Here is a 22,899-nt window from a genome sequence, read left to right as displayed (position 1 = left end):
AAATTGTCAATGTCGTGGACTTAGTCTCCAACACAAGGGTGGGCTTGAAGTCGTCACTCATTGGCGCGTTGTTTACGTGACACATCCCCCTTACGGATTGGCTGTGTCGGGTGGTGGAGGGTTACGACGCAACATTTATACCTACGCGGTCTCACCAAAACCCTTTATTATGAATAATATTGGTCGCGAAAGCCTACGTGCTAAAATTATCGGAGGGGTTAAAATACGGAGAGGAGATTAGGATTGGGGGCGCTGCCCGCATGTGGAGGGGTTTGGATTTGGAGGGAAGAGGGCGAGCAGCGGTTTGGTGTAGCAAGCAGTTTAATTGTAGATTTTTTAAAAGGACAACTGCCGAGATTAATCGTTGTTTTTAAAAGGACATCTTGGGTTAAGCGTTCACACACACACCTACTCTCACTTAAGGTAGTCAGCCGGTTCTTTTATTGCTTTGTGAGCGGTGGCTAACACTCGTAAAGAAGTCTCACGAATTAGGAAGTAATGTTTCCGTGGTCATTACCCTTACGAAACATTCATAATTTAAAAAGTCTGCGGAAGTCTTCCCTACACAAGATGGCCCAGCCCCCCCTGCCAGTCCTCCCTCCCCACCCAACATGGCCGCGCACGCTTCCCACCGTCTCGTCACGCCGCGAAACCTCGCGCGACCGACATCGCCGCCGGGGGGGTGATGCTGATCTCGCGAGATCTCGCGAGATCTCGCCTGGCGCGCCAGCCGCGAGGGCGATGGTCATTGGCGAGAGGCGGGCGAAGGAGCCGGGAGCCGCGCAGCTGCACGCACCGAGCCGGGACTCCTGACCCAGACTCCACCACCACCCCCCCCCCCCCCCGGGACACAATGCGGGCAGGAGAGGCGGGCAGCGAGGGCAGCGGCCAGGGCAGCCTGAGGGAGCTGGAGACGCTGGTGAGCGCGCGGATTAAGGGCAGCCCGTGGCTGGAGCGGCACGGCTGGGACTGGCTGCATCTGTCGCTGGGGTTCGCCTGTCTCCCCGCAGGTGAGGGGGGCGGGGGGAGGCTGCGAGCACCCAGTCCCGCGGGTTCGATTCCCAGCTCCGACGAAAATAAATTAATATTTTTATACAAATTATTGTTCTTTTGATTCATGCTAGTACGATTGTAACAGTTGACTAGAACACTCAGTTCTACAGTAATGTGCTGTATTGATGTGTGTCCAGTCGTCGAACACGAGACGAGGCTGCCGCAGTGCGCGTAACGGTCCCGTAGCAGCGCAGCCCGACACACAAAGCCGCGCAAGTCGGCAGGGGAAGACGACGTCTCGCGGGACGTTTCGTGCCGTGCGCCCTGTTCGTCCACTGCTGGACGAGGGGTCGTGGGGAAGGGTTGCCGTCGTTTGACCATACTTCACCACGCTGGTCAGCGCAGGTTGATGGACGCGGCAGCGTTGTTTGGATTCGCGGCCTTGAGTGGCCCGCGATGGGCGGTGTGGTGAAGTATGGCGCAGTGAAACAACCCTGCTGACTTACACGGCGAGGGAGGCGTTGGGGCTTCACCCAGCAGTGGATTGATAGAAGGCTGTCAGTGGCAGCAGTCGCTGCATCCTGTTGACAAAGCACTGCTTCGTGTTCGCGTCGCGACGAAGAAGTCCCAGGCGCGTGGGTGTCTGTTGGGCAGACGCCGCGCAGAGACGTCCGGCCAAAGCCCCGATCCCGTGCCGGGATTTCCTTCCAGCCCCTTCCAGCCCCTCCCCTCTTCACCTGCCCCCCCTCCCCTCTTCACCTGCCCCCCTTCCCCTCTTGACCTGCCCCCCCTCCCCCCTCCCCTCTTCACCTGCCCCCCCTCCCCTCTTCACCTGCCCCCCCTCCCCTCTTGACCTGCCCCCCCTCCCCCCCTCCCCTCTTGACCTGCCCCCCCTCCCCTCTTCACCTGCCGCCCCTCCCCCCTCCCCTCTTGACCTGCCCCCCCTCCCCTCTTGACCTGCCCCCCCTCCCCTCTTCACCTGCCCCCTCCCCTCTTCACCTGCCCCCCCTCCCCCTCTTCACCTGCCCCCTCCCCTCTTCACCTGCCCCCCCTCCCCTCTTGACCTGCCCCCCCTCCCCTCTTGACCTGTCCCCCCTCCCCTCTTCACCTGCCCCCCCTCCCCTCTTGACCTGCCCCCCCTCCCCCCTCCCCTCTTCACCTGCCCCCCCTCCCCTCTTCACCTGCCCCCCCTCCCCTCTTGACCTGCCCCCCCTCCCCCCTCCCCTCTTGACCTGCCCCCCCTCCCCTCTTCACCTGCCGCCCCTCCCCCCTCCCCTCTTGACCTGCCCCCCCTCCCCTCTTGACCTGCCCCCCCTCCCCTCTTCACCTGCCCCCTCCCCTCTTCACCTGCCCCCCCTCCCCTCTTCACCTGCCCCCTCCCCTCTTCACCTGCCCCCCTCCCCTCTTGACCTGCCCCCCCTCCCCTCTTGACCTGTCCCCCCTCCCCTCTTCACCTGCCCCCCCTCCCCTCTTGACCTGCCCCCCCTCCCCTCTTGACCTGCCCCCCCTCCCCTCTTCACCTGCCCCCTCCCCTCTTCACCTGCCCCCCCTCCCCTCTTCACCTGCCCCCTCCCCTCTTCACCTGCCCCCCCTCCCCTCTTGACCTGCCCCCCCTCCCCTCTTCACCTGCCCCCCCTCCCCTCTTGACCTGCCCCCCTCCCCTCTTCACCTGCCCCCTCCCCTCTTCACCTGCCCCCCCTCCCCTCTTCACCTGCTCCCCCCTCCCCCTCTTCACCTGCCCCCCTCCCCTCTTGACCTGCCCCCGCTCCCCCCCAATCCTGCCACCGTTCCCCCCACTCCCCCCACTCGGGCCCATTGGCCCCCCACCCACGTGGTCTTCTTCCGTGGTGCCGACGGCCAGAGCGGTGTCCCAGCAGCGAGCCTCCGTGAGTGACGGGCGGGGTGAATGGAGCGGTCAGCCACTATCCCGTCTCTTCGTATGCTTGCGTGGCGAGATGAGCGGTGCGTGATATCATTTAATTCCGGGGGAGCGTTTTAAACCAAACTTAAACTAAGCTTTTTATTTTACCAGGTAAGGTCCACTGAGCTGTATATTTCGTTTTCAGAAGCGACCTGGCCATAAATGATAGCTCAACGAAGTGGCTTATCACGTGTAAATGTATAGCAGCCAGATACTCTAAAACGCACGTTGATTTTAAATGTGGAGTGAAAAACTGGAGTGCCCGGAGAAAAATCCACGTGACCACGGGGAGAGAGACACACAATCTACAAATATACAGCAGGCATCAGGGTCTGGATATAACCCACGACCTCCTGTATACCAGGCGAGGTAGTTAACATCTAGCCACTGCAATACATCAGCTGCCGTAGCAATAGGTCATTCCGTAGTCATCCAAGTATACAACACTTGGTAAAGTAAGCCACGTGGTCGGAGAACGAAGAAATGACGACGGGCAGCGACGCAGCCAGGACCCAGGACTCCTAACAGCACCGAACCTCTGGTTCGGTCCTCCTTATATCTGCCCCGGCGCGGCCAAGCTCCACCTCTGGTCATGGTCATGCCCCCTTCCAGAACCCTCGAGCCGGTTCCTGGAGTTTCTCGACTGACTCCGCCTTTCACCTTTACCCCAGATACGCCCCCCTTATAATAAGGCGTTACGTAGTGCACCCATAACTGCAATTACCACTCCAGGCAGACAGGTGTCACCCTGTCATTACACACGTACGGTGAACCCTATGAATATAATAATAAACAACACCCCCCGAGCCTCATGTCCTGGTCGGGTTAAAGTAAGGCGCTGACTTCCCATTGTCAAGCTGTCACATGGAGCGGTGGACGTGTCTAGCACGCAATATGATTGGGGGGAGGGTTGTGAAACACTCGAATTGTATTGGTGCAAATATTTATTTAGAAAAGCCCTCGAAACAGTGAGACGTAATTGAGAGGATCTGATGGGGGAGAGCCTTTATGGGAAACGAAAGCAATTGGTGTAGGAGAGGAGAAGGGTTGAGAGAGAAGGCCCAGAAAGAGGATAGGAAGGGCTCGCGAGGAGAGCGAGGAGCCCTTGGTTGGAGTAGCTCCCTGAACACTGCGTGTGCTCCTCACTGCACGAGTTTACGGCAAATAAAACAGCCCTTACGAGACTTAGCTCGCCTGCGTCTTCTTTCAGGGATACATATGGGGTGGATATATACGTGTCTCTTATTATCCGCAGAATGCAGGAAATAGAAAAGAGTCAGAATGGTGATGCTTGCAGGCGTTACGGTGAGCTTTGCTGTGTAATCTGCCGTTGGCTAATCCCATGCATCTTTACGTATTTTAATTTCTTGAAAGTCGAAGGTTGACCATGCAATGTGGTTGGTTAAACCTGTTGCTCTCAACACCTGACCTTATTGCTGCATCGGTCTGTGTCTTAGTGTCGGTTTACATATTTGGGAGCGGTAGTGTAATGGTTAGCGCGCTACGCTACGAACCCGGCGACCAACATCCCCGAGGTCGATTCAGCCTCAAATGAGTACCTGGTACAGTGTGTGAACATCGCCACTGGGGTGACAAAGGCGGCCTATGCCTGATGCCAGCCAACTACCCCCATGTGTGTCGTTCCGTCCTTCATAGGTGCTACTCGCTAACAACACTTGCTCCTTACAATCTGTTTAGGCTTTACGGGGGTCTTTGTGTTTGTATGTACGTATATACAGCACCTGTCCGGACATTCATAACTTCATTATTGGGGGTAATTGTGTCTCGTGTCAGATTACCCACTGCATGAGTCACCTTTCATCCGTGCCGTTCGTATTTCGTAACGGATGCGAGAGTGGCACCACTTTGGCCTCGCTGGCTTGGCTCGTCAGCATCGTCTCCCTCTTCTTCTTCCACCACGTCAGAGCCACAGTTAAAGTCCCCGCATAACCAGCGACACCGTCAACGATTGAGAACTGACTCGGCGATTTCAGCGATGCCACAGCGAATTGTCAGGATCCTGGCTGTGGCTATCATCTCACCATGGTGGCAAGATGTTAACTACCTCGCCTCGTATACAGGAGGTCATGAGTTCGATCCCGATCCCGACCCTGACGCGTGCTCTATATTTGGAGTCTGCAGTGTCTCCCCGTGGTCGCATGGATTTTTCTCCAGACCCTTCGGTTTTTACCTCCACATTTAGAATCAACATCATGCGTTTAGAGTATTTGGCTGCTATAAATTTACCAAAGATAAGCCACTTTTTGGAGCTATCGTTTGTGATAGCCAGGTCACTTATGAATAAATAGCTACATTGCTCAGTGGGCCTTACCTGGTCAAATAAAAAGTTTATAGTTTAGTTTTAGTGCCGGCTCAGCGGTCTGCACCTGGCATCAGCCCAAACCACCTGGTCTAATTATTTTCTTTGTTCAGATGGATAATTCATTTACTCCACACAATTTGCAGGTGTGGTCCCAATTCATTTAGATTCATGGAACATGTTCTCTACATTTTGAGTTTTCTTCATCGTCCACTCATTACACGCACAGCTTCAGTATCGGCACATTGCTTTTATAACCGCTCGCCCATTTGTCACCATATCCGACATTTCGCCTCACATTCTGGGAGCTTCCCCGGGAACTCAGACTTATATACTTATTTATTTTGTTCATATTTTTTGTGACTTGCTTAGCTCTTTCTCTATTTTGCACTCCTGTCGTGTGTTTTGTATTGTTTGTAACTTGCTGACCCGTGCCCCCAACTGGACATCTGTGAAAAGGAGCTTTATGGCTCATTGGACTCTTCCAGTACAAATCATGATGATGATTCAGAGCTCAGTTCGTGATGAATCTCCCAGTGATGTGACCCCCAAGGCTCTGCCTAACCTCGTTCCCCTCCTCTACGCCAGCCATGTTCTCAAGCTATGTTATACAGCAGCAGCAGGCGTCAGGGTCGGCATCGAACCCACGACCTCCTGCATACCAGGCGAGGTAGTTAACTTTTCGCCACCGTGGCGCCCACTGGCTGGTATATGGGCCCTCACCATTCAAGACTACCTCCCCACTCGGTTACTAAAGCCACAGTGCAAAGAGGGAGAGAGATCACATGTCCACGCGGTAGTCAGGCATCTGTCAAACGTTGTGTGCCAATGTGTTTTGTATTAGTGAGGCATCTGTTACATGGTGATAATAATACTTTTTATATAGCGTCATTCATGCCAATAGCATCCCACAATGCTGTACATGAATTATATATGTCAGGGCCAAATCGCATATAGAGCCACTACTACCAAGCAAATGCAAACCCTACTACTACTGCCAAGCAAAATAAAAAACGAATAAACAAATTAAGAAATGGCACCAAAGCAAAAAGCACATACAACAACAAAGTTGTCACAACACGTTGGGTATTCGTACGCTTTGTGCTCGTAAGGCATCTGTTTGTGCGATGCAGAAATGCCAACTAGACCATCGACCACACAGTAGTGAACCACTGTCCAGCTCTCTGTGAGTCAACGTTTTCTCTAAGTTTTTGAATCTCCCTGCGAGTCTACGTGACTCTATTTGAGACTACACAGCAGTGAACCATTGTGAATTTTTCAAATTTCAACAGATGTATTGAAGCAATCCACCGCACAATTAACTGAAGACATTAATTGGCTAACTCACCTGGACACGGACATATTAGTTGCTATTCATCGAGCCATACATAAGGGCACGGCTAATACCTGTGTTCATTTTCTTTCTGAATATTGTTTGGGTCGCTGCTTGACTGGAGTAGATATCACATGCCTAGTAGCCACAGTTATAGTGAGAAGAGGGATACCGATAGGAGCAGTGAGACAGATATACTCATGGCCACAGTGAGAGAGTGCTGTGTGCGAGTGACGGGGCGGCCTCTCCCGCAGGCCTCGTGCTGGTGTCGCTGGACAGCTCGGCGGCGCTGTTGCTGGGCTGCGGGTGCCTGGCGGTGACGCACGCGCTCTTCACGGTGAAGGCCACGCACCTCGCCAGCCACAACTCCCTCGCCGACTCGCGCCTCTGGAGCCGAGTGTGGTGCCTCTTCTTCATCGAGGTGAGCGCACGCAACGTGTGTGTGTGTGGTGGCAGCAGCCGAGCAGCTTCTGTTTGGCTGGATAGAGGGGGCTAAACGGACGTGGCACAGGCTGAAAAAGAGACGATTTTGATGCGGTACAGGAGGATGTGGAGCGAAGTGGACTTGCCGATGACTGGTACCAGTAGTGTAAAACTCGGCCTCTGTGGAGGAAGCTCGTGAAGGACGCTACTGGGCAGTTGGAGGCAGCGGCCCTCCAGCAACAACGGAGGGTGGAGGAGCGACACTCACAACAACGAGCGGAGCGCCGGGCTGTTAAAATGCAGCGAGTTGGCACAGTGGGCTGCACAGGTGGTGCATCGGGCAGTCATCTCGATCAATAAACCCATAAGACCTGAGCCGGTCCCCGTGTCCTCTTTCCAGCGAGCCTTCCACACTTGACTTGACAGCCTCAAAGTGAATCTGGCCTGGCACAGGTGCTGTGGTGAGGTGACTGCCACTAAGTGGTGAATGGCGGGGGCTGTTGTTGTTGGAAGTGGGCAGGCGTGTCATGTGGTCCAGATGAGCAATCGATATTTACCTTGCAGCAGCAGGAGCTGTTCACTGCTGATGTGGTAGCTGATTGCGCTTCAGTCGATCGTTTGTATGATTGACTACAGATGACGATCAACCACACACAGGGACAAGCACATAGACAACCACATGGCCGATCAACCACTGACTCTGCCTTGCAATCGACCACACACAATCACCCACGTGTGACGAACTTAACTTTGCACACAACTCCACGCACATGCAATCAATTCAGCCACACACCCGGTAAATCAACTGGACACTATCAACCATGCACTCGACCACACTATTATCCTCACACACGGTCTGTCAGGCGTGTCACCAACTCAAACCTCAACTGCTCATGTTATCAACTGCAATCACACCCGTGGTCAACCGCACACACACAATCAATTAATTCGCACACGCAATCGCACACGTCATCTACCGCATACACAATCATCGCATACACGATCTACCGCACGCACAATCAACCACACAACGATTGGCCACATGGCAGCAGCAGAGTGGGTTAAACCCCAACTCAACACGCGTTTCTCTCGTTTTCGGTTTTAACAATTAGCTCCGATGCTTGATCGTGAATCCTCCCCTTGGCCAACCATTTAGCTATTTACGTGATGCACGGCACGTTTAAATGTGCTTCTCAATGTAAATGTGTTGTTATTATTATGAGATACAAATACTAACACGCCAAGGTGATTTATGGACGGCAAAAGGTTTGTCTGTGATCAAAAGATCAGTGCACCCATAATGTCTTGCATGTCGCGTCACATCGCCACACCGTGCGCACGTTGCACACAGCCTTGCTTCAGGACACCGACTCAAAGAATTCACACTTTGGCCGTAATTATTTTAGACGACAGCAGCAGTAGCAGGATAACCAAGACAGCTGTATAATACCGGGTTCACCAGTGTTAGAAATCATCAGTACAGTATAGGCATCGCTGCCTCCTGCTGCTGCCTTGCACCTCAAGGGCTCCGTGAGTTGTTTTACGTTGTTGCTGTCGTCCTTACGACACTCAATCGTGTGAACGCCACTCACCCCGGTCTCTCCCTGGTCAAAACTATATCCGCGTACAGTCCGTTCCCCGATAACGCTGCTTGGTGTTTTCATAACGCGAATTGTATATAATGCGATAAATGTATGAGGGAATACATTTTTTACATAACGCGGATACCAATTGGAGATAACACGATTGAGTGGACGGAACCACGTCGCGTGGGTATGAATAAGCGGTTGTATGGCTGCGATGCATCGCATCACGATTCAGCCAAACCCGGTGAACTCTACTGCATACGATCAACCACGCACTCGGACTCAACCGCACAATCAGCCTCATACACACGCCTTAGTCATTGTTCAGCCTGCGTACGCCTCTCACGTGTTATCACGGACTGTGCTTTACCCCCTATATTTATTATAACGCGATTTTTCCGCAATGCGGTGTTCTTCAAGAACGCAACTACCGCATTATAGCAGAACAGACTGTAATTTCTGGCCCGCACGCACGTTTCCGTCCAACGGGCTGTTACCCGACCTCTTACGCAAACCGTCGGGATCGGAGCCCCACAATCTGGTGGAGGTGTGGCAAGGGTGGCGCGTGGCACCACCCCACCGGCACACGGGAATCTGGCAGCGAGTCCGCTTGCGCGCAAGCGCTCTGCAGCGTCATCGTGAATGAACACCGCTCCTTTATGGCTTTGGCAGGAGTCCGAGCGCTATCACTTTGTGGCCGCGCGTGGGTGTACCGTTGTGGCTAACTGAGGCCCCGTGTTGTTTGCAAATTGCACCCACGTGGCGGCTGGCACCGCTTCTTGTACGCGGTGCAGCGCTGTCCAGGCTCAACTTCACTTAGCTTAAAGACCTGCTACGATTGGGCACATTCCGCGTGACTTGGTCTGGAGTGTGATACCTCAGATTTATTTTTTTACCAATAACACTCATATATTTTATAGATTCTCTAAACTATTTGCAGGAGTGTCCTACATCAGCATGTGTGGCCAATTATTTTTTTGAAGGTGGGATAGGTGGTAAGACAGAGCACCTGAAGAAACTCCGCCATGCACCAGAGGAGACAGCAATCAAGATTTGTCCCGACAGGTTCACTCACCCACTTGCTGTACCGCCATGCCCTGGCCATCTCACAGCCCCAGTGGGATTGTGAGTTTACTAGAAGTTCTTTGTGATCCACCAAATCTCAGATCCCGAAGCACCGTGTTACCTTGGCCACCACGGTTAGCCAACCATCCCAATGCAGCACCCTCCTGAGACAGTCTTGAGGCCGGGTGAATGAACGATGTGAATGGTATTATTTTTGGAAGCCATGGAATGCCACCAGCTGCCTCGGCTGTACTGGGATATATTTAGGATTGTTAGCATACACTTGGAGAAACCCAGGCGGAAAGGACGACTGATGAGATGGAGTGACCGGTAGACTTTCGAGCACACAGACAGATGGATGGACAGGTGGACAGTCAGGCACACACACAGATATATATGGACAGATAGGCACACTGGCAAACAGATGGACATATGGTGGCACAGAGACGTACAGATTAAAAGACAACCAGACACGCAGATAGATGAATGGCAGACACATTCATCAGATAGACAGACAGACAGATGGACAGCCAGATAGGTACCCAGATAGATAGATGGACAATCAAATAAGAGAACAAATAGACATAAGGACAATCAGGCATATACTTGTTGACGCACATGCAATGTAATACCAATACGTACGGCAGAGACAAAGATCCCCCTTATAGCCTTAATGGACTTTTGGGGCAAGTGCTGTTAGCGAACACAACGCGTGGGGTTGTATGGCCAGCACCACACCCGGCTGTCTTAGTCTCCCTAGTGGGAATATTTACACACTGCACCAGGTACATTTAGGGCTGAGTCGACATAGGGGAGCCTCAGGACCGGTTCAGATTATCGCCACTGGTGTTGGCCTTGAGCAGGAATCGAACTGGGGTCGCTGCATTAGTAGCGCAATACGGCTACCCACTGCGCCACCACTCCCCTTATATACACACACACACCCGTCACAATGCCACAATGACACAGACGTCCCGGGGTCTCCAACAAGGTCACTTACAGATGTGAGTGAGTACCCTGTGGTGTGCGTGCGTGTGTGCGTGCGTGCGAGGTGTGCGGCTGCTTCCCGGCGGACGTGGCGGTGGAGGAGCACGTGAAGGTGCACCACGCCTACACCAACGTGCTGGGCCTGGGCGACTCCTCCACGTGGCGTGCCCCCTTCCTGCCGCGCTTTGTCTACCTGTTCCTCGCGCCGCTCGCTCTGCCTTTCATCACCCCGGCCGTGACGCTGGGTACGGCACGGCACGCTGGAGGGGTGGCGTGAACTGTTATCGTTATTACCGTTGGCCTGATTTGGCTGGGCCAGTCCTGGTTTGGCTGGAACAGTCCTGGTTTCACAAAGGCTTTATCTTGGCTGGGTTTTCCCCTTGTTGTCAGAGGCCCCAATAAACCTTTCAGATGTTTCGGGTAAGCGTTCTTTGCACCTGCCGTGCATTTGCCTTTGGGGTTATGTACACTTCAGTTATTTCAACAACAAGTCGTAAATTTAAACAAAGTCCTGCCCAACCACACACGTATATCTCGTATTCAATATAAAAATGTTATCTCAAATAATTTGACGGAGTAAATTCTAGGCACGTTTTATCACATCGGTGTTTGTGTCCCATTTGAAAAATATTTGAATTCATGGGGAAGTTGTTAACCACCTCAGATTTGCTGATGATTTACCATATTTTAAAAACCCTGAAACACAAATTGTTGGAAATGTTTGTGAGTTTTTGAGTCGGGCCTGGCAAGGATTTGGCAAGGACAAAGCTCCACTACTTCTCACCCAGGAAACAGGAGAGCACGCATTGTTATACACGTCTTGACTCGTCACTCTTAACAACAAACAGTTTTATATATATTTCAGAATGCACAACTTTAAATTTTTTATAAATATGTACATGTTTTAAAAAGAATAGAAATAACAATTTTACTCGGCCGACTAGTACTTGGCTTTAGTCTGCCAGGAGGGGGCGATGATCGCTGAGTTTTTTGCGGTGTACATTGTAGAATTTTTCACCAACACGCAGTGGCCTACCACTCGTTCCAAATGACATCCCTAGATCTTCACGTCCGCTGTGAAGCACAGTTCCACTGGTGATGGTGTTGATGCACCGGCAGTAATAACCGGGGCCTCCTTACGGATGCCGACCGTCGTGAACCTCTGCAACGAGTGGCAAACGACTTGCAGCTGGGCCACGCCACCGCGTCTCCCCCTCCATCCCTGTCACCCCCCCTTCTGTCCCCCTCCCCCCCCCACCTCCGTCTACCCCCCCCTACTCCGTCTCCCCCCACTCCGTCCCCCTCTGGCTCCCCCCCCCCCCAGGGCTGCTGCTGAAGCGGCCGGCGTCGTCGTGGTGCTCGTCGGTGCAAACGCTGGCGCTGTGCGCGCTGGGGCTGGGCGCTCACTTCTGCTGGCTGCGCTTTGCGTGCGGCTTCAGCTCGGCGGCTACGGCGGCAGCGTGCATGTACACGAGCCGGGCGGCCTTCGCCATCCCCTACATCCACGTCAACGTCTTCCAGGTGAGACTCACGCGGCCACCTCCTGCTCCTCCCGCTCTGCGTAATGTCCATAAATCCCCATAAATCCCCATGATCTTCCCGTAACTCCCCGTGACCTTCCCGTAACTCTCCGTGATGTCCCTGCAGTTCCCTGCAACTCCCCGTATTTTCCCCATAACTGTCATTTCTGTCCCCGTGACGTCCCCGTGACGTCCCCGTGACGTCCCCCCTGCGTGCCGTCACGCAGCACCTGGGGCTGGCGATGTTCGCTCGCGACAGCTGCCCGCGCCGGCTGGTGCAGATGGCGCACGGCGTTCTGAACCTGCACCGTGTGCCCGTGCTGGACGTGTGCTTCGGGCACTCGCTCATCAGCTGCCACGTGGAGCATCACCTCTTCCCCGCGCTCTCCGACCACATGTGCCTACAGGTGCCGCCCATGAAGGCCGCGAGCCCTCGGCAGTCCTCATTGAGCCCTGGTCGCACTGACGAGGGCTGGCCGGGGGTGCCTTTGGATACCTGAACCTAACAATGAACCGTAACGTAGCAATGTGCCCCAAACAAAATAGTGTACGTGTCTCCTTCACGTATCTGTCTCTCCATATAAAAAAGTATATTTTACATAACCCATCGTTAACCCTGCAGACTTCTGGAAGTGTATAATTTCAGCAGCGTTCATTCATTCTCAGCAAACTCGAGACCAGTTTCGACGCACTTCAGACTTGCTTGAATCAATAGTGGTGAACTGCCAGATGTTATCAGCAAGGACGCAAATGTGGGTCCCACAAAGACGCTAATGATTATTGGTTATTTTGAGTTGTGTATTGTATTGCATAATACGTAACCCGTTGTGGTGTCTTTCCGACTTTAATAGGCGCTCGCTAACAGCGCTTGTGCGGCTTACAACACGGGTGGTGGGCGGGGGGGTGTCTCTGCCTTGGTTCCGTGCATGCAGATTAAACCGCTCGTGTCCTCGTACCTCAAGAGCTGTGGGCAGCCTTACCAGGAGGCCTCCTACTCCAACCGCCTGCGCCTCTTTGTGGAGAAGTACGACGAGTTCCTGGTTCACCTGCCGCCCGTCACCCACCTGGCCGGCCTGCAGTGAGTGCCGGCGGGGGGATCGGGGGTGGGGAGGGCGGAGGCAGGGGGACCCGGCCCGCCGCCTCCGCTCTGTGCGGCCTCGAGCCGTGGTGCTGACCCCACGCGAGAGATGCAGGCGGCCCAGCCGGGTGGGGCAGCTGGTACCGGCTCGGAGACACGTCGCGTCCGCACCGCCAACATCCTGGATTTGGAGTCTGGGTTTCAGCCACCCGCGATTTAATCTGGGTTCTTTAAAACAAAAACTAAACAAAAAATATTTTTTTTTAATTCCCAAACGTATTCCCTGGCAGTGTCATGTCATGTGACAAATAATCCATTTGGCATCGCTCGCAGGGCACGGCGGCCCTTTGTGTTAGAGAACAGCCCGCAGAAGTGCAGCTACCTCTGAGGTCCCTGCTTCAAGTGACCTCTGATCCCCACAGTAAAGGGCATCGCTTTCCCAGCCGCCCCTGCCACACAAAGCAATTTTTGTAGTGTCACAAACCGACATTTTCCATTCTCCAAGTTGGACTTTAGTCAAATTGAGTGCACGGCCGAATTTAATGTGATGGGGTTTTTGTTTTCTGCTGTAACTTGTGACCATCAGCTCACTCCCCTTGAGAACCCAGTGTCATGAAGCCTGGATTCGAATCCAAGATTCTCAGTGGTGCCAACTCAGCTCTCTGACCTCTGAGCCAGATACATGGAATCTGAAGTGGCGTGAGGATATGGTCTAGGTCCAATCCCCAATTATAGCACAAAAACCTATAACATTAGATTTTGTTTGCCATGTAATGTGGCTTACTCTAGCTCTGAGAATCACAAACCGTGGTTTTAGTAAGACGCAACAAATGCTTTTTTGCACAGGTTGTAAGACATGTGGCCCTATTGTCGATAAGAGGATACTGCAGTCGGTTCAGAAGTTGTTCTTTGACATCATCTTCTGTGGCCATTCTTTGACGTGAGGTGTAGTTGCACTCTACGGATGTAAAGATTCACCCGCAGGGTATAGTGAGTTGATGAGTTCCCACTATTCAGAAGAATTAAAAGCCTCTAATATCTGTCCCTCTACATACATATATATATCCCCCAACAGGCACACAGCATTCTGGAACTAATATTTTTCACCAGCATTGCTTTCATGCAAGCAAACTCTGCGTTCAACAGTCAATGTCTGGAATCAGCAGTCAGGCTTGCTCTGAGATCAACGCTGGTGAATTATCAGATCTTTATAGGCAAGAGCCCTCTCTCTCTCAGCATTGCCAGTGGTCGTTGCCCTTGGAGGGTTCATGTGGAAACCATCACGTGCCACGTGCAGGGATCAAAACGCCTTGATTATTACGTGGACAGACGCATCCATCGTCAATTTGAGGATCGGTATTAATAATCGAGTCGTCATGCTCCTTTTATATCGCCCTCCGTTCGAGTTACTACACCTCATGACATGGCCTGTAAAGGATATCCAAATTAAGTGACAAACCAATTGTCAAGTTTCCGATTTTTTTGCGTGCAGTCATTGGTGACCAGGCCAAGACCACCAACGCGCTGGCGCTTGATGTGACGCTTTAATCGCGGGCCGCTTAAACCCGAGATCGAACCCAGGTTCCCAGCGGTGAGATCGATGTCTCCATGTTTTGACGGAGCCATTGAGACCCCCCCCCCCTGACTCACCCAGACACCTCCCTAACACGCACATCTAATGCACACGCTCTGTGACCTTCGTCGGGATAATTTATCTTGTAAGCGGAAACTAAGTCTAATGATGGACTGGCTTTAAGCATTGTCTACGGTATTTTGCAGTAGGTACGGACCGAACTGTCAATCCACTGCTGGATGAAGGCAGGCCCACACTGTGCGAATCGTGGGGGATATGTGACCACAACCTCACCATGCTGGTCAGGTCGGGTCGATGAGTTTGGGGAGCATAGACATGGAAGGATAGAAGTACAGCACAACAATTATTATTTTCCCTGCACTCCCTTCTGCTGCCCAAGTGCGTGGCCCCGCAGGCGATATCGGCCGTTGTTGCTGCATGGCGGTCGCCCATCCAAGCGCCGACACGATCTGGCGCGTTCTGGGCGGCTTTGTCACATGCATTGCGTGTTGAGATGTACGTCCGCATCTTTCCCCAAAATAATTTCTCAAAATAACTCCCACGACAGACACGGGCGTGGAGAGGCCAACATCCAGCAGTGGATTGACTATGGGCTGTGAATCGCTCTCCGACCAATCTCCAGTATTTCTGTCATCTCTTGCGAGATGCACCCCATGTGTGTGCCCCCAATGCGACCTCGCAAAGCAGAGCAATCATTTGCGGAGCCTAGATGTGCAATGAGGATGAGGGATTTGCATGCACAGGGCACTTGCTTCAATGCCTTAACATCTCAAAGCGCCTTACATAACATCTCAGTGTCGGCCATCCCTGCCCTCGAGGCCCTCGACGTTGGTGGGGTCTGCCACTTAGAGGGCAGTGGTACCATGTTGCTTTTCCCAATGAAGTAATTTGCAGGTAATTTTTTTATTTTATTTTAACACTCCAAATTCTGACTGACGACAGCCCACACATGGCCTTCTCATTTTCGAAGAATTATTGCGGGAACCTTGAACATCCACTGTGAAGCCAATGGAACCGCAGTCCTTTTGGTTAATGAGCCCGCAGTGTTAACCAGGGTGACCGCTGGGTTCAAGCCATGAACCTTGGCCATGTCACAGCAGACACAACCCACAACACCCCCCTCAATCTGCTGGTTGGCTGCCCACCTAGTCCCTGTGGCCTAGTCCGACACCAGGTAGAAGCTTCGTTAATTGGAGGAAATATTTCAAATTGACTTTCTCTATGCTATAGTTTTCCATCTGCTGCTGCGTAGTATGAACAAGTACGAGAGTGGCACCACGGTGACATCACCGTAGGCCTTGGTAGTCACTCGACAGCACATTTATCTCAAAAGCGAAGCTTCAAACCGACGTGGGACAGCCACTCAGTGTGTCGCTGCACGATAGCGGTTGTACGTTCTGTTGGGGTTTGTTAAACAATTGGCTTTCCTCGTGCTGCTGTCATCTACCATCGTTGCAACTCGTGGCCTTGTTCTGCTGGTACATCTGAGCCAAGCCAGCGCGGGGTACCGGTGGTTTATCCACTGGGGCTATTGGCCATGCCAGGCCAGAACCAAACCGTACTGCACTTGCTGTCCTCGCAAGAAGACGTCTGAATCTGGCTCAAGGCCAAGCAGCGCCCAGGGGTGATGCTGACGTTGCATTCGTTTTGCGTGACGTGGGCGAGTACTCCATGAGGAAGCGGCATCACCACGTCACCTAGGAGCGCCTCGACTCTCCGCACGTGATGTCAGTGGCACCGCTCGGCTTCTCCCGAGCTCCCACGCCGCTCTGGCTCGGCACGGCTTAAATGTGCAGTGGAAAAGAGTGATCGGCTCGTAGAGCAAGTGCTCTCCAGCCGCACTCTTCGCTTGGGCTCAGAATGTATTTGTTGTTATTGTCACAGCTTGTGTTGAAATGAAAGTCCCGCCTGCATTTGCTTTGCTCTGAAGTACATCTTGCATTGCACACTGGGTGTACGTTAGATTGCATGTGGACACGGGACGCAGTGTGCCACATGGGGGCGTTTGGATGAGTGTAAGCTAGCTAGGGCACTTTACTGTGATTGTAACGGTGTTTTTTATTTTAAATGTGAAATTGTTCCCCTAACCCTGATGCCACTCCGCAGCCCTTAAACCTGGAGGTGCAACGAGTCGCGATTCAAGGTCATGATTCAATTCAATAATTAATTATTCATATTTGATTAGATTTGGTCAGATCAAATTAGCAAAATGTGTGTTGTTACACCCTCCTCCACCCGACACAGACAATTCATAAACAGACGTGCCAATTGATGATTACTTAGCCGAGGTGTATCCGGAAATTAATTCTGCACCCTGGCACACCACATCCATTACAGCTATGGATGTGGCTGTGGTTGCTACCACGCGAGCACCGTATTCCAGCAGAACGGTGTGCCCCTGCTGCTGGAGAGTAATACACACACGTTCATCACGTAGGTACGTGGGTTTACAACGTGCGTTTCACTCACGCGATCTGACACAAAATTATATTGTGAATCTTAGTATCAGTAGCAAAAGCTCAAATGTTATATTAAATTGTCCATTTTTATTTTTGTAGTGGTGAATTTAGCGGCCCCCAGTGGCTGCCAGGATCACGTGAATCCCATCACATTATTTGGACCGAAAAAAACAACAAAGTTTACGAGCGCGATCCGATGGATCTGAATCGATGGCTGGATGCCTCCGTTACACCTCCACTAAGGAAGGGCCCTAACCCCTAAGCCCAACCCTGACACTAACACTGATACAAACCTTGACACTTTAGATATCCCTAACACTACCGGAAGAAGCGCCCATTACCAATCTATAGGCACTACCGCAGGGATGGGCTCGCTAAGCACGGCCAGTTTGAGCTGCTAACGGAAGCACTCCGCACTAAACAATGCTGACCACCAACCTAACACTAACCATAAACTCAAATCATAACTAACCCTTAAGGATGATGTAACCATCCCTCACAAGTTGTAACTTTTGCATTCCTGTAATACTTGGAATGTATAGCCCATAAAACACTGCTGGCTAAGATGAGTTTCGAGAAATCAACCCTCAATGACCAGCGTGGTAAAGTCAGTGGTCGAACAACCACCATGACCGGCATGGTGTGCGTAGGTCTTCATCCAGCAGTGCATTAAAGCATTGTTATAACAAGTAAAACAATAATCAAGACGTGAAACCAATTGCCTAACGCGAACGTGGACGTTGGGAGATAACGATATTGCCACTCGCAATGTCAGCAACTTTCTACGGTTCATTGCATTGCTGCCATGCAGGGCCACGCATGCAATTCAAGAATCGATGCTTTATTTTTACACTGTGGTGAACATAGCGCTCTCTGGTGGCCGGAAAGGGTCACGTAAACCGATCACATACACCACATACGAATAGAATAACATTGCTTTTTATACATGTGTAGTGTCAATGATTCAGAGACAGAGTTTATAGGAGGCACTTTATTAACAACTTTCACGGTCTCATCCGCACTCTCTCCACAGTAGCTCAGCCTAGCCTGTACATTACACTAACCGTCTAACACTGACGGCGCTGACAGAGCTAGCCAACTACTATCCTTCGTAGCGTAATATCTAGCGGAGGCGTTTAGCGACGACGTCGACGAGACGACAGCAACGACTAGACGAGCCCATTCCCAGAACCGGCAGCCTCAAGCTCCCGCTCTCGGCTCCTTTTATGCTCCCAGCGCAGCCTGGCTCCGCCCTGACCGCACCTCCTTTCTCGAACCCGCTAGCAGGTTCCAGGGGCCTCCAGACCCTTTCCCTAGTTCCAACCCTGTCCACACACCGTGCACACCCTCACCGGCGTATGCGCTGTTTGTCCACCACAGTTGCCGCTGCTGTCCACCAGCCGGTGCTATTACACTACACATGTGATTCAATGCATGTATCGTCGTAAGATTTAGAATGTTTTACTAACTGATGTGTTGATGCATCGTTACGGCACTGGTTAACATGTGAATGCTAATCCCAACCTCGCACACGATTCTTTATGATGATGTGTAACTCTGACTTTAATCTATAACACTAATACAAATATAAGAAGATATTAACTAAATCACTCGTGGGAGTTGGTAATTGGCCTTTATAAACAAAGATTAACTTGTCAAACTTGTCAATCTGCATTTCAATACCTCCTAGCCAACATGGAAAAAAGGCAATTACAGAAAAATCCTTCCCATCATGCAATGTGCCAGTAACATCTTATAATTTTACTTGAATATACATTTGTTTATTTCGTTATAAGTTTTGATTATTGAAGGGTGTGGCTGATACTCAACAGCTACTAGTAGTCACCTATCCCAATGAAAAACTGTTCATCTGGAAACATTTTAAAATATATAGTCCTTATCAAGCCCCACGGTGTAAAGTGCAGACTCCACTTTGTCTCCCAGGCCTCTATATAAGTGCTATGAAGCCTCTATATAAGTGCTATGAAGAAGGGTCATTGCCCAAAACGTCTAAATATTGTATTTTAAGGCCAGTGTTATTGATGTTACTTGAGTTTTTTTTTTTAAAGGCACCCACGTTGCCATGACGATTATGTGAGCCAATCCAGCCAATCGCAGCGAGTGCACGACAAAAGTGATGATTTCAATGTTGCAGACTCCGTCCAACTTCATTTCCACAATGTTGCTGGAAATTGTCTTGCAGGAAAATGGCCCTGTATGTATTTGGCTTCACACTTACCCATAATACTAACAAAACACATCTAACACCAACTAAAACCCTGAATCAAGGTCCTAACTACGAATTAACAAGTTTATCAAAATTAACGAAATGGTATTATCTGGATGTGCTGTTTTTGCACATTTTCAAGAAAAAAACATCCATCTGGGGTGAGTTCAATGGCGCTACTGCTCGGGAGGCGGTCGTGAACTCCTATTGGACGGTGCCTGAGGACGCCTCGAGCCTCGCGACGGCTTGTGACGTCATGCGCCCGCTCAGCCAATGAGCGCGCCCGTTGCACGTGCGAACCAAGAGCTGACAGAAAGGGACGCCGCCTCTGATTGGCTGTCTTTGTGCGCCCACCGAACACTTAGCCAGGCAGATCATCACCAGACTGTTGTTGTTCAGTCTAACATGTATGCTTTCGCGACCATTATCCGCCTGAAGATGCTCATAATTACTGGCGGCACGTCGTTCTCAGATTGTAAATGTTGTGAATTCGCTCTCCAGCAGACCCGGTGTGCTGTACTAAACGAATTGGCATGTTCTGTTTATGTGACAAACCTTATGGATTGGCTATGTCAGGTGGTGGAGGGTTACGACACATTTATACTTATGCGATCTAACCCAAAGACCTTTATTATGAATAATATTTGTCACGAATAGCTATGTTTAACACGTAGGCTTTTGCGACCAATATCCATAATAGAGGTATTTTTGGTTAGATCACGTAAATATTTAAATGTTTCGTTAAACCCGACAGCCAGTCAGGTTTGTCACGTAAACAAAACAGCAATTAGTTACGAGTTCAGCACTAACCGGTATTTTGGAGAGTAAACCCACAACAGTTACAATTCGAGTATGACGTTTCACCAGTAATTACAAATAGCATCATCAGGCGGACAACCAGAGTTGTGAAGAAATCCTCTTGTGTTGTTATTACAATGTGCTCTGACCTTAACGGGTTGTTTAAATGTAAAATCGCTCTGCAGCGCTCTGCCCATTGGACACACCCTAGATATTAGTTTGAGTGTTTGATTAATGTCAATTTTGTTTTGTTTTTACGAGTGAATGCAATAATATGAATAACGTGTTTTATACTTTTTTGTGATGCTAATAAGTTTTAATATTTTATAATTTATAAAAGGGGAAATCACTAGTGATAACGAATCATTGTACTGTCACATCGCATTGTCACTGAGATATCCGTCCTTTATCCTTAGTTTGCCTGAATAATAGCTCAGGGTCAGCTCAGTGTTAGATCAGAATAGTGACCACCTTTGTATACAAATTGAGCCCAGTGTTGTTACCAGATATTTATGAAATAGAACCTCTACATGTGTGTAAGAAAACTTACATTTGTGATCATATATCTAGATGAAAAACAACATTAAATTATGGAGGCTTCAAATAAATGTCCAAAACACCATCATGGTATGGTTGTGGAAGCATCAGAAACTTTTTTTTTTTATCAAAAATGAAGTGGAATTGTATATTTAATAGAATGTGAAATGAACCCTACATGTTTAAATATTGTGGTCTTCTATCAATGCATTAAAGTAATAAATGGCCTAAATCTAGATTTTAAGTTTTCGTGACTGCAGGGATCCATACTCTTTGATTATTTCGGTAAAGTCACGTAGGTATAAAATTAAAATACATTAAATCACGACGTTTCGGGCGCAACCACAAGCAATCATCATCAGGTGGGACAGCCACAGCCCACTTCAGGAATTGTTTCTTGCTGTGGTTGTCCCACCTGATGACGGACACTTGTGTTGCGCCCGAAACGTCGTGATTTAATGTATTTTAATTTTATACCTACGTGACTTTACCGAAAGAACCAACGAGTAATAAATGGCCTATCAACAGAGAGCCATTATTTTTACATTTTTGGTGTTAAACCTTATAACTGCATTTTTAAAAATTCTGTAAAACTGAGTTCGCCACTAAATTTTATCCTGAATTATGAGGTAAACCATCCTGTTTGGCAACGCTTGGTACACCACCATTTATAAACCGGCCTTTGTCACTGGAAAGTTGGGTGTGAGGGTGATGATAATAAATTAAAATCAAGTCGCGCTTTCGATACACATCAAATCTTGTGTGTAATAATTAATTATTTATGTTATAAGCAATGGTAAAGTAAAATGTAGGAGATTGAAAGACAATACTTTACAAAAAAGAAAGTAAAAAACAATAGGAACGAGACGATAATAAATCGAGTTACGAACCTGAATCCCGACAATTGGCCAAACTTGACCTCTCCCCCCTTAGCCTCAACCAATCCCGTCTCACTGCATTCATCTGACTGTCCCAAAATGGCGTGTGGCACGTGGCTCAGGTTCCATATGTTTGACTTCACGCCAAAAATACCACTGCTTCAACACCCACCAGTGCCGAAATTGGGTTTAAGAAATTGCCTGACACATTCGTGTTCACTCTTGCTTGTATGACTAATATATTCGTAGCAATAAAGTCTATGCTGCATATAGTTGTCGGTTGTGTTTTCCACGTATATATTAATGTAAACAAAAGCAAATGGAGCAAAAGTTATAAAGTTCTTCAAAAAAGCATGGAGAGATACATGCTTGGATACATGCAGAAGAAATGTAGACAAGTTAAAGGCATTGTTGACAAAAGTAGGATTAGGCAGGACACGGTGCGAGAAGGGAAGATGTCATGTGATCAAGACGATATTTAAACATGCGGTAGAGTAATGATACAAATGTAATCACATTTATACAAATGTAACTACGTTAATCAATGTTACAAATATATCACCAATACCCTGTTTTATCTTGCTTCATATTTAAATTATTTATTCGTCTTCATTTCACGAAGTTGGTTTTTGGTTATTTAATTCAATTTCAACATTCTTAGACAACATTATGTTAAGCTGCATTTAATACTTCTCCCGATATTTGTACTGAATCTTTCGCCACGCTTTGAGTCGAGCTCATGACGAAGATTGCGTTTGTGAGCAACGCACAATGAGCACATCACCACCCGTCCAGTCAGAGTCATGAAGGGTGACAGAACGAGGCGCTACCAGAGCCCGGTCAGCTCAGTCCGTAGAGCATCAGACGTCTACAACGGTCACGGGGTCACACGAAAGATATCTGAGTCCTTGACTGGGCGTGATGTTTTATTTTGATCGTAAATATGAACATGACTCTATGTATGATCTATATATGAATCACATTCATACACAACACACACACTACTCAGTTAAAGTACTGTGAGCATTATAATCAATATTACTCGATTAATCAATAATCAGTCGCTAAGTCACTACTGTCCAGCGCCGTGGTAAGCGGTGAACAAGTCGGAGACACGTGGCCATCCGACACAACCAGCTGACAGGCATCCCCGTCAAGGCGTTTCATGGTCTCACTCGGC

General features: G+C 49.9%; 1 protein-coding gene across 1 annotated transcript; it reads left to right on the top strand.

Moving 5' to 3' along the window:
• The first annotated feature begins 722 nt into the window (after positions 1 to 722).
• FADS6 (fatty acid desaturase 6) lies at positions 723 to 21,987 on the top strand. The gene is made up of 6 exons (XM_078880635.1): positions 723 to 1,010; positions 6,822 to 6,988; positions 10,693 to 10,873; positions 11,953 to 12,149; positions 12,376 to 12,555; positions 13,081 to 21,987. The coding sequence occupies exons 1-6, from the start codon at positions 854 to 856 to the stop codon at positions 13,228 to 13,230; spliced, it is 1,032 nt and encodes a 343-aa protein (XP_078736761.1). The 5' UTR covers positions 723 to 853; the 3' UTR covers positions 13,231 to 21,987.
• The last annotated feature ends 912 nt before the right edge of the window (positions 21,988 to 22,899 follow it).

The sequence above is a fragment of the Lampetra fluviatilis genome, chromosome 58 (assembly GCF_964198595.1).
Source record: "Lampetra fluviatilis chromosome 58, kcLamFluv1.1, whole genome shotgun sequence".
Taxonomy (NCBI): domain Eukaryota; kingdom Metazoa; phylum Chordata; class Hyperoartia; order Petromyzontiformes; family Petromyzontidae; genus Lampetra; species Lampetra fluviatilis.
Note: the sequence above shows the minus strand (reverse complement) of the source record. Positions and strands in the feature narration are given on the sequence as shown.

What these genes read in the sequence shown, in the direction of transcription:
- FADS6 (XM_078880635.1), top strand. Translation starts at nt 854, where the DNA reads ATGCGGGCAGGAGAGGCGGGCAGCGAGGGCAGCGGCCAGGGCAGCCTG. An exon ending in GGTGCCTCTTCTTCATCGAG is followed by an intron (nt 6,989 to 10,692) that starts GTGAGCGCACGC and finishes CGTGCGTGCGAG; the next exon opens with GTGTGCGGCTGCTTCCCGGC. An exon ending in CACCCCGGCCGTGACGCTGG is followed by an intron (nt 10,874 to 11,952) that starts GTACGGCACGGC and finishes CCCCCCCCCCAG; the next exon opens with GGCTGCTGCTGAAGCGGCCG.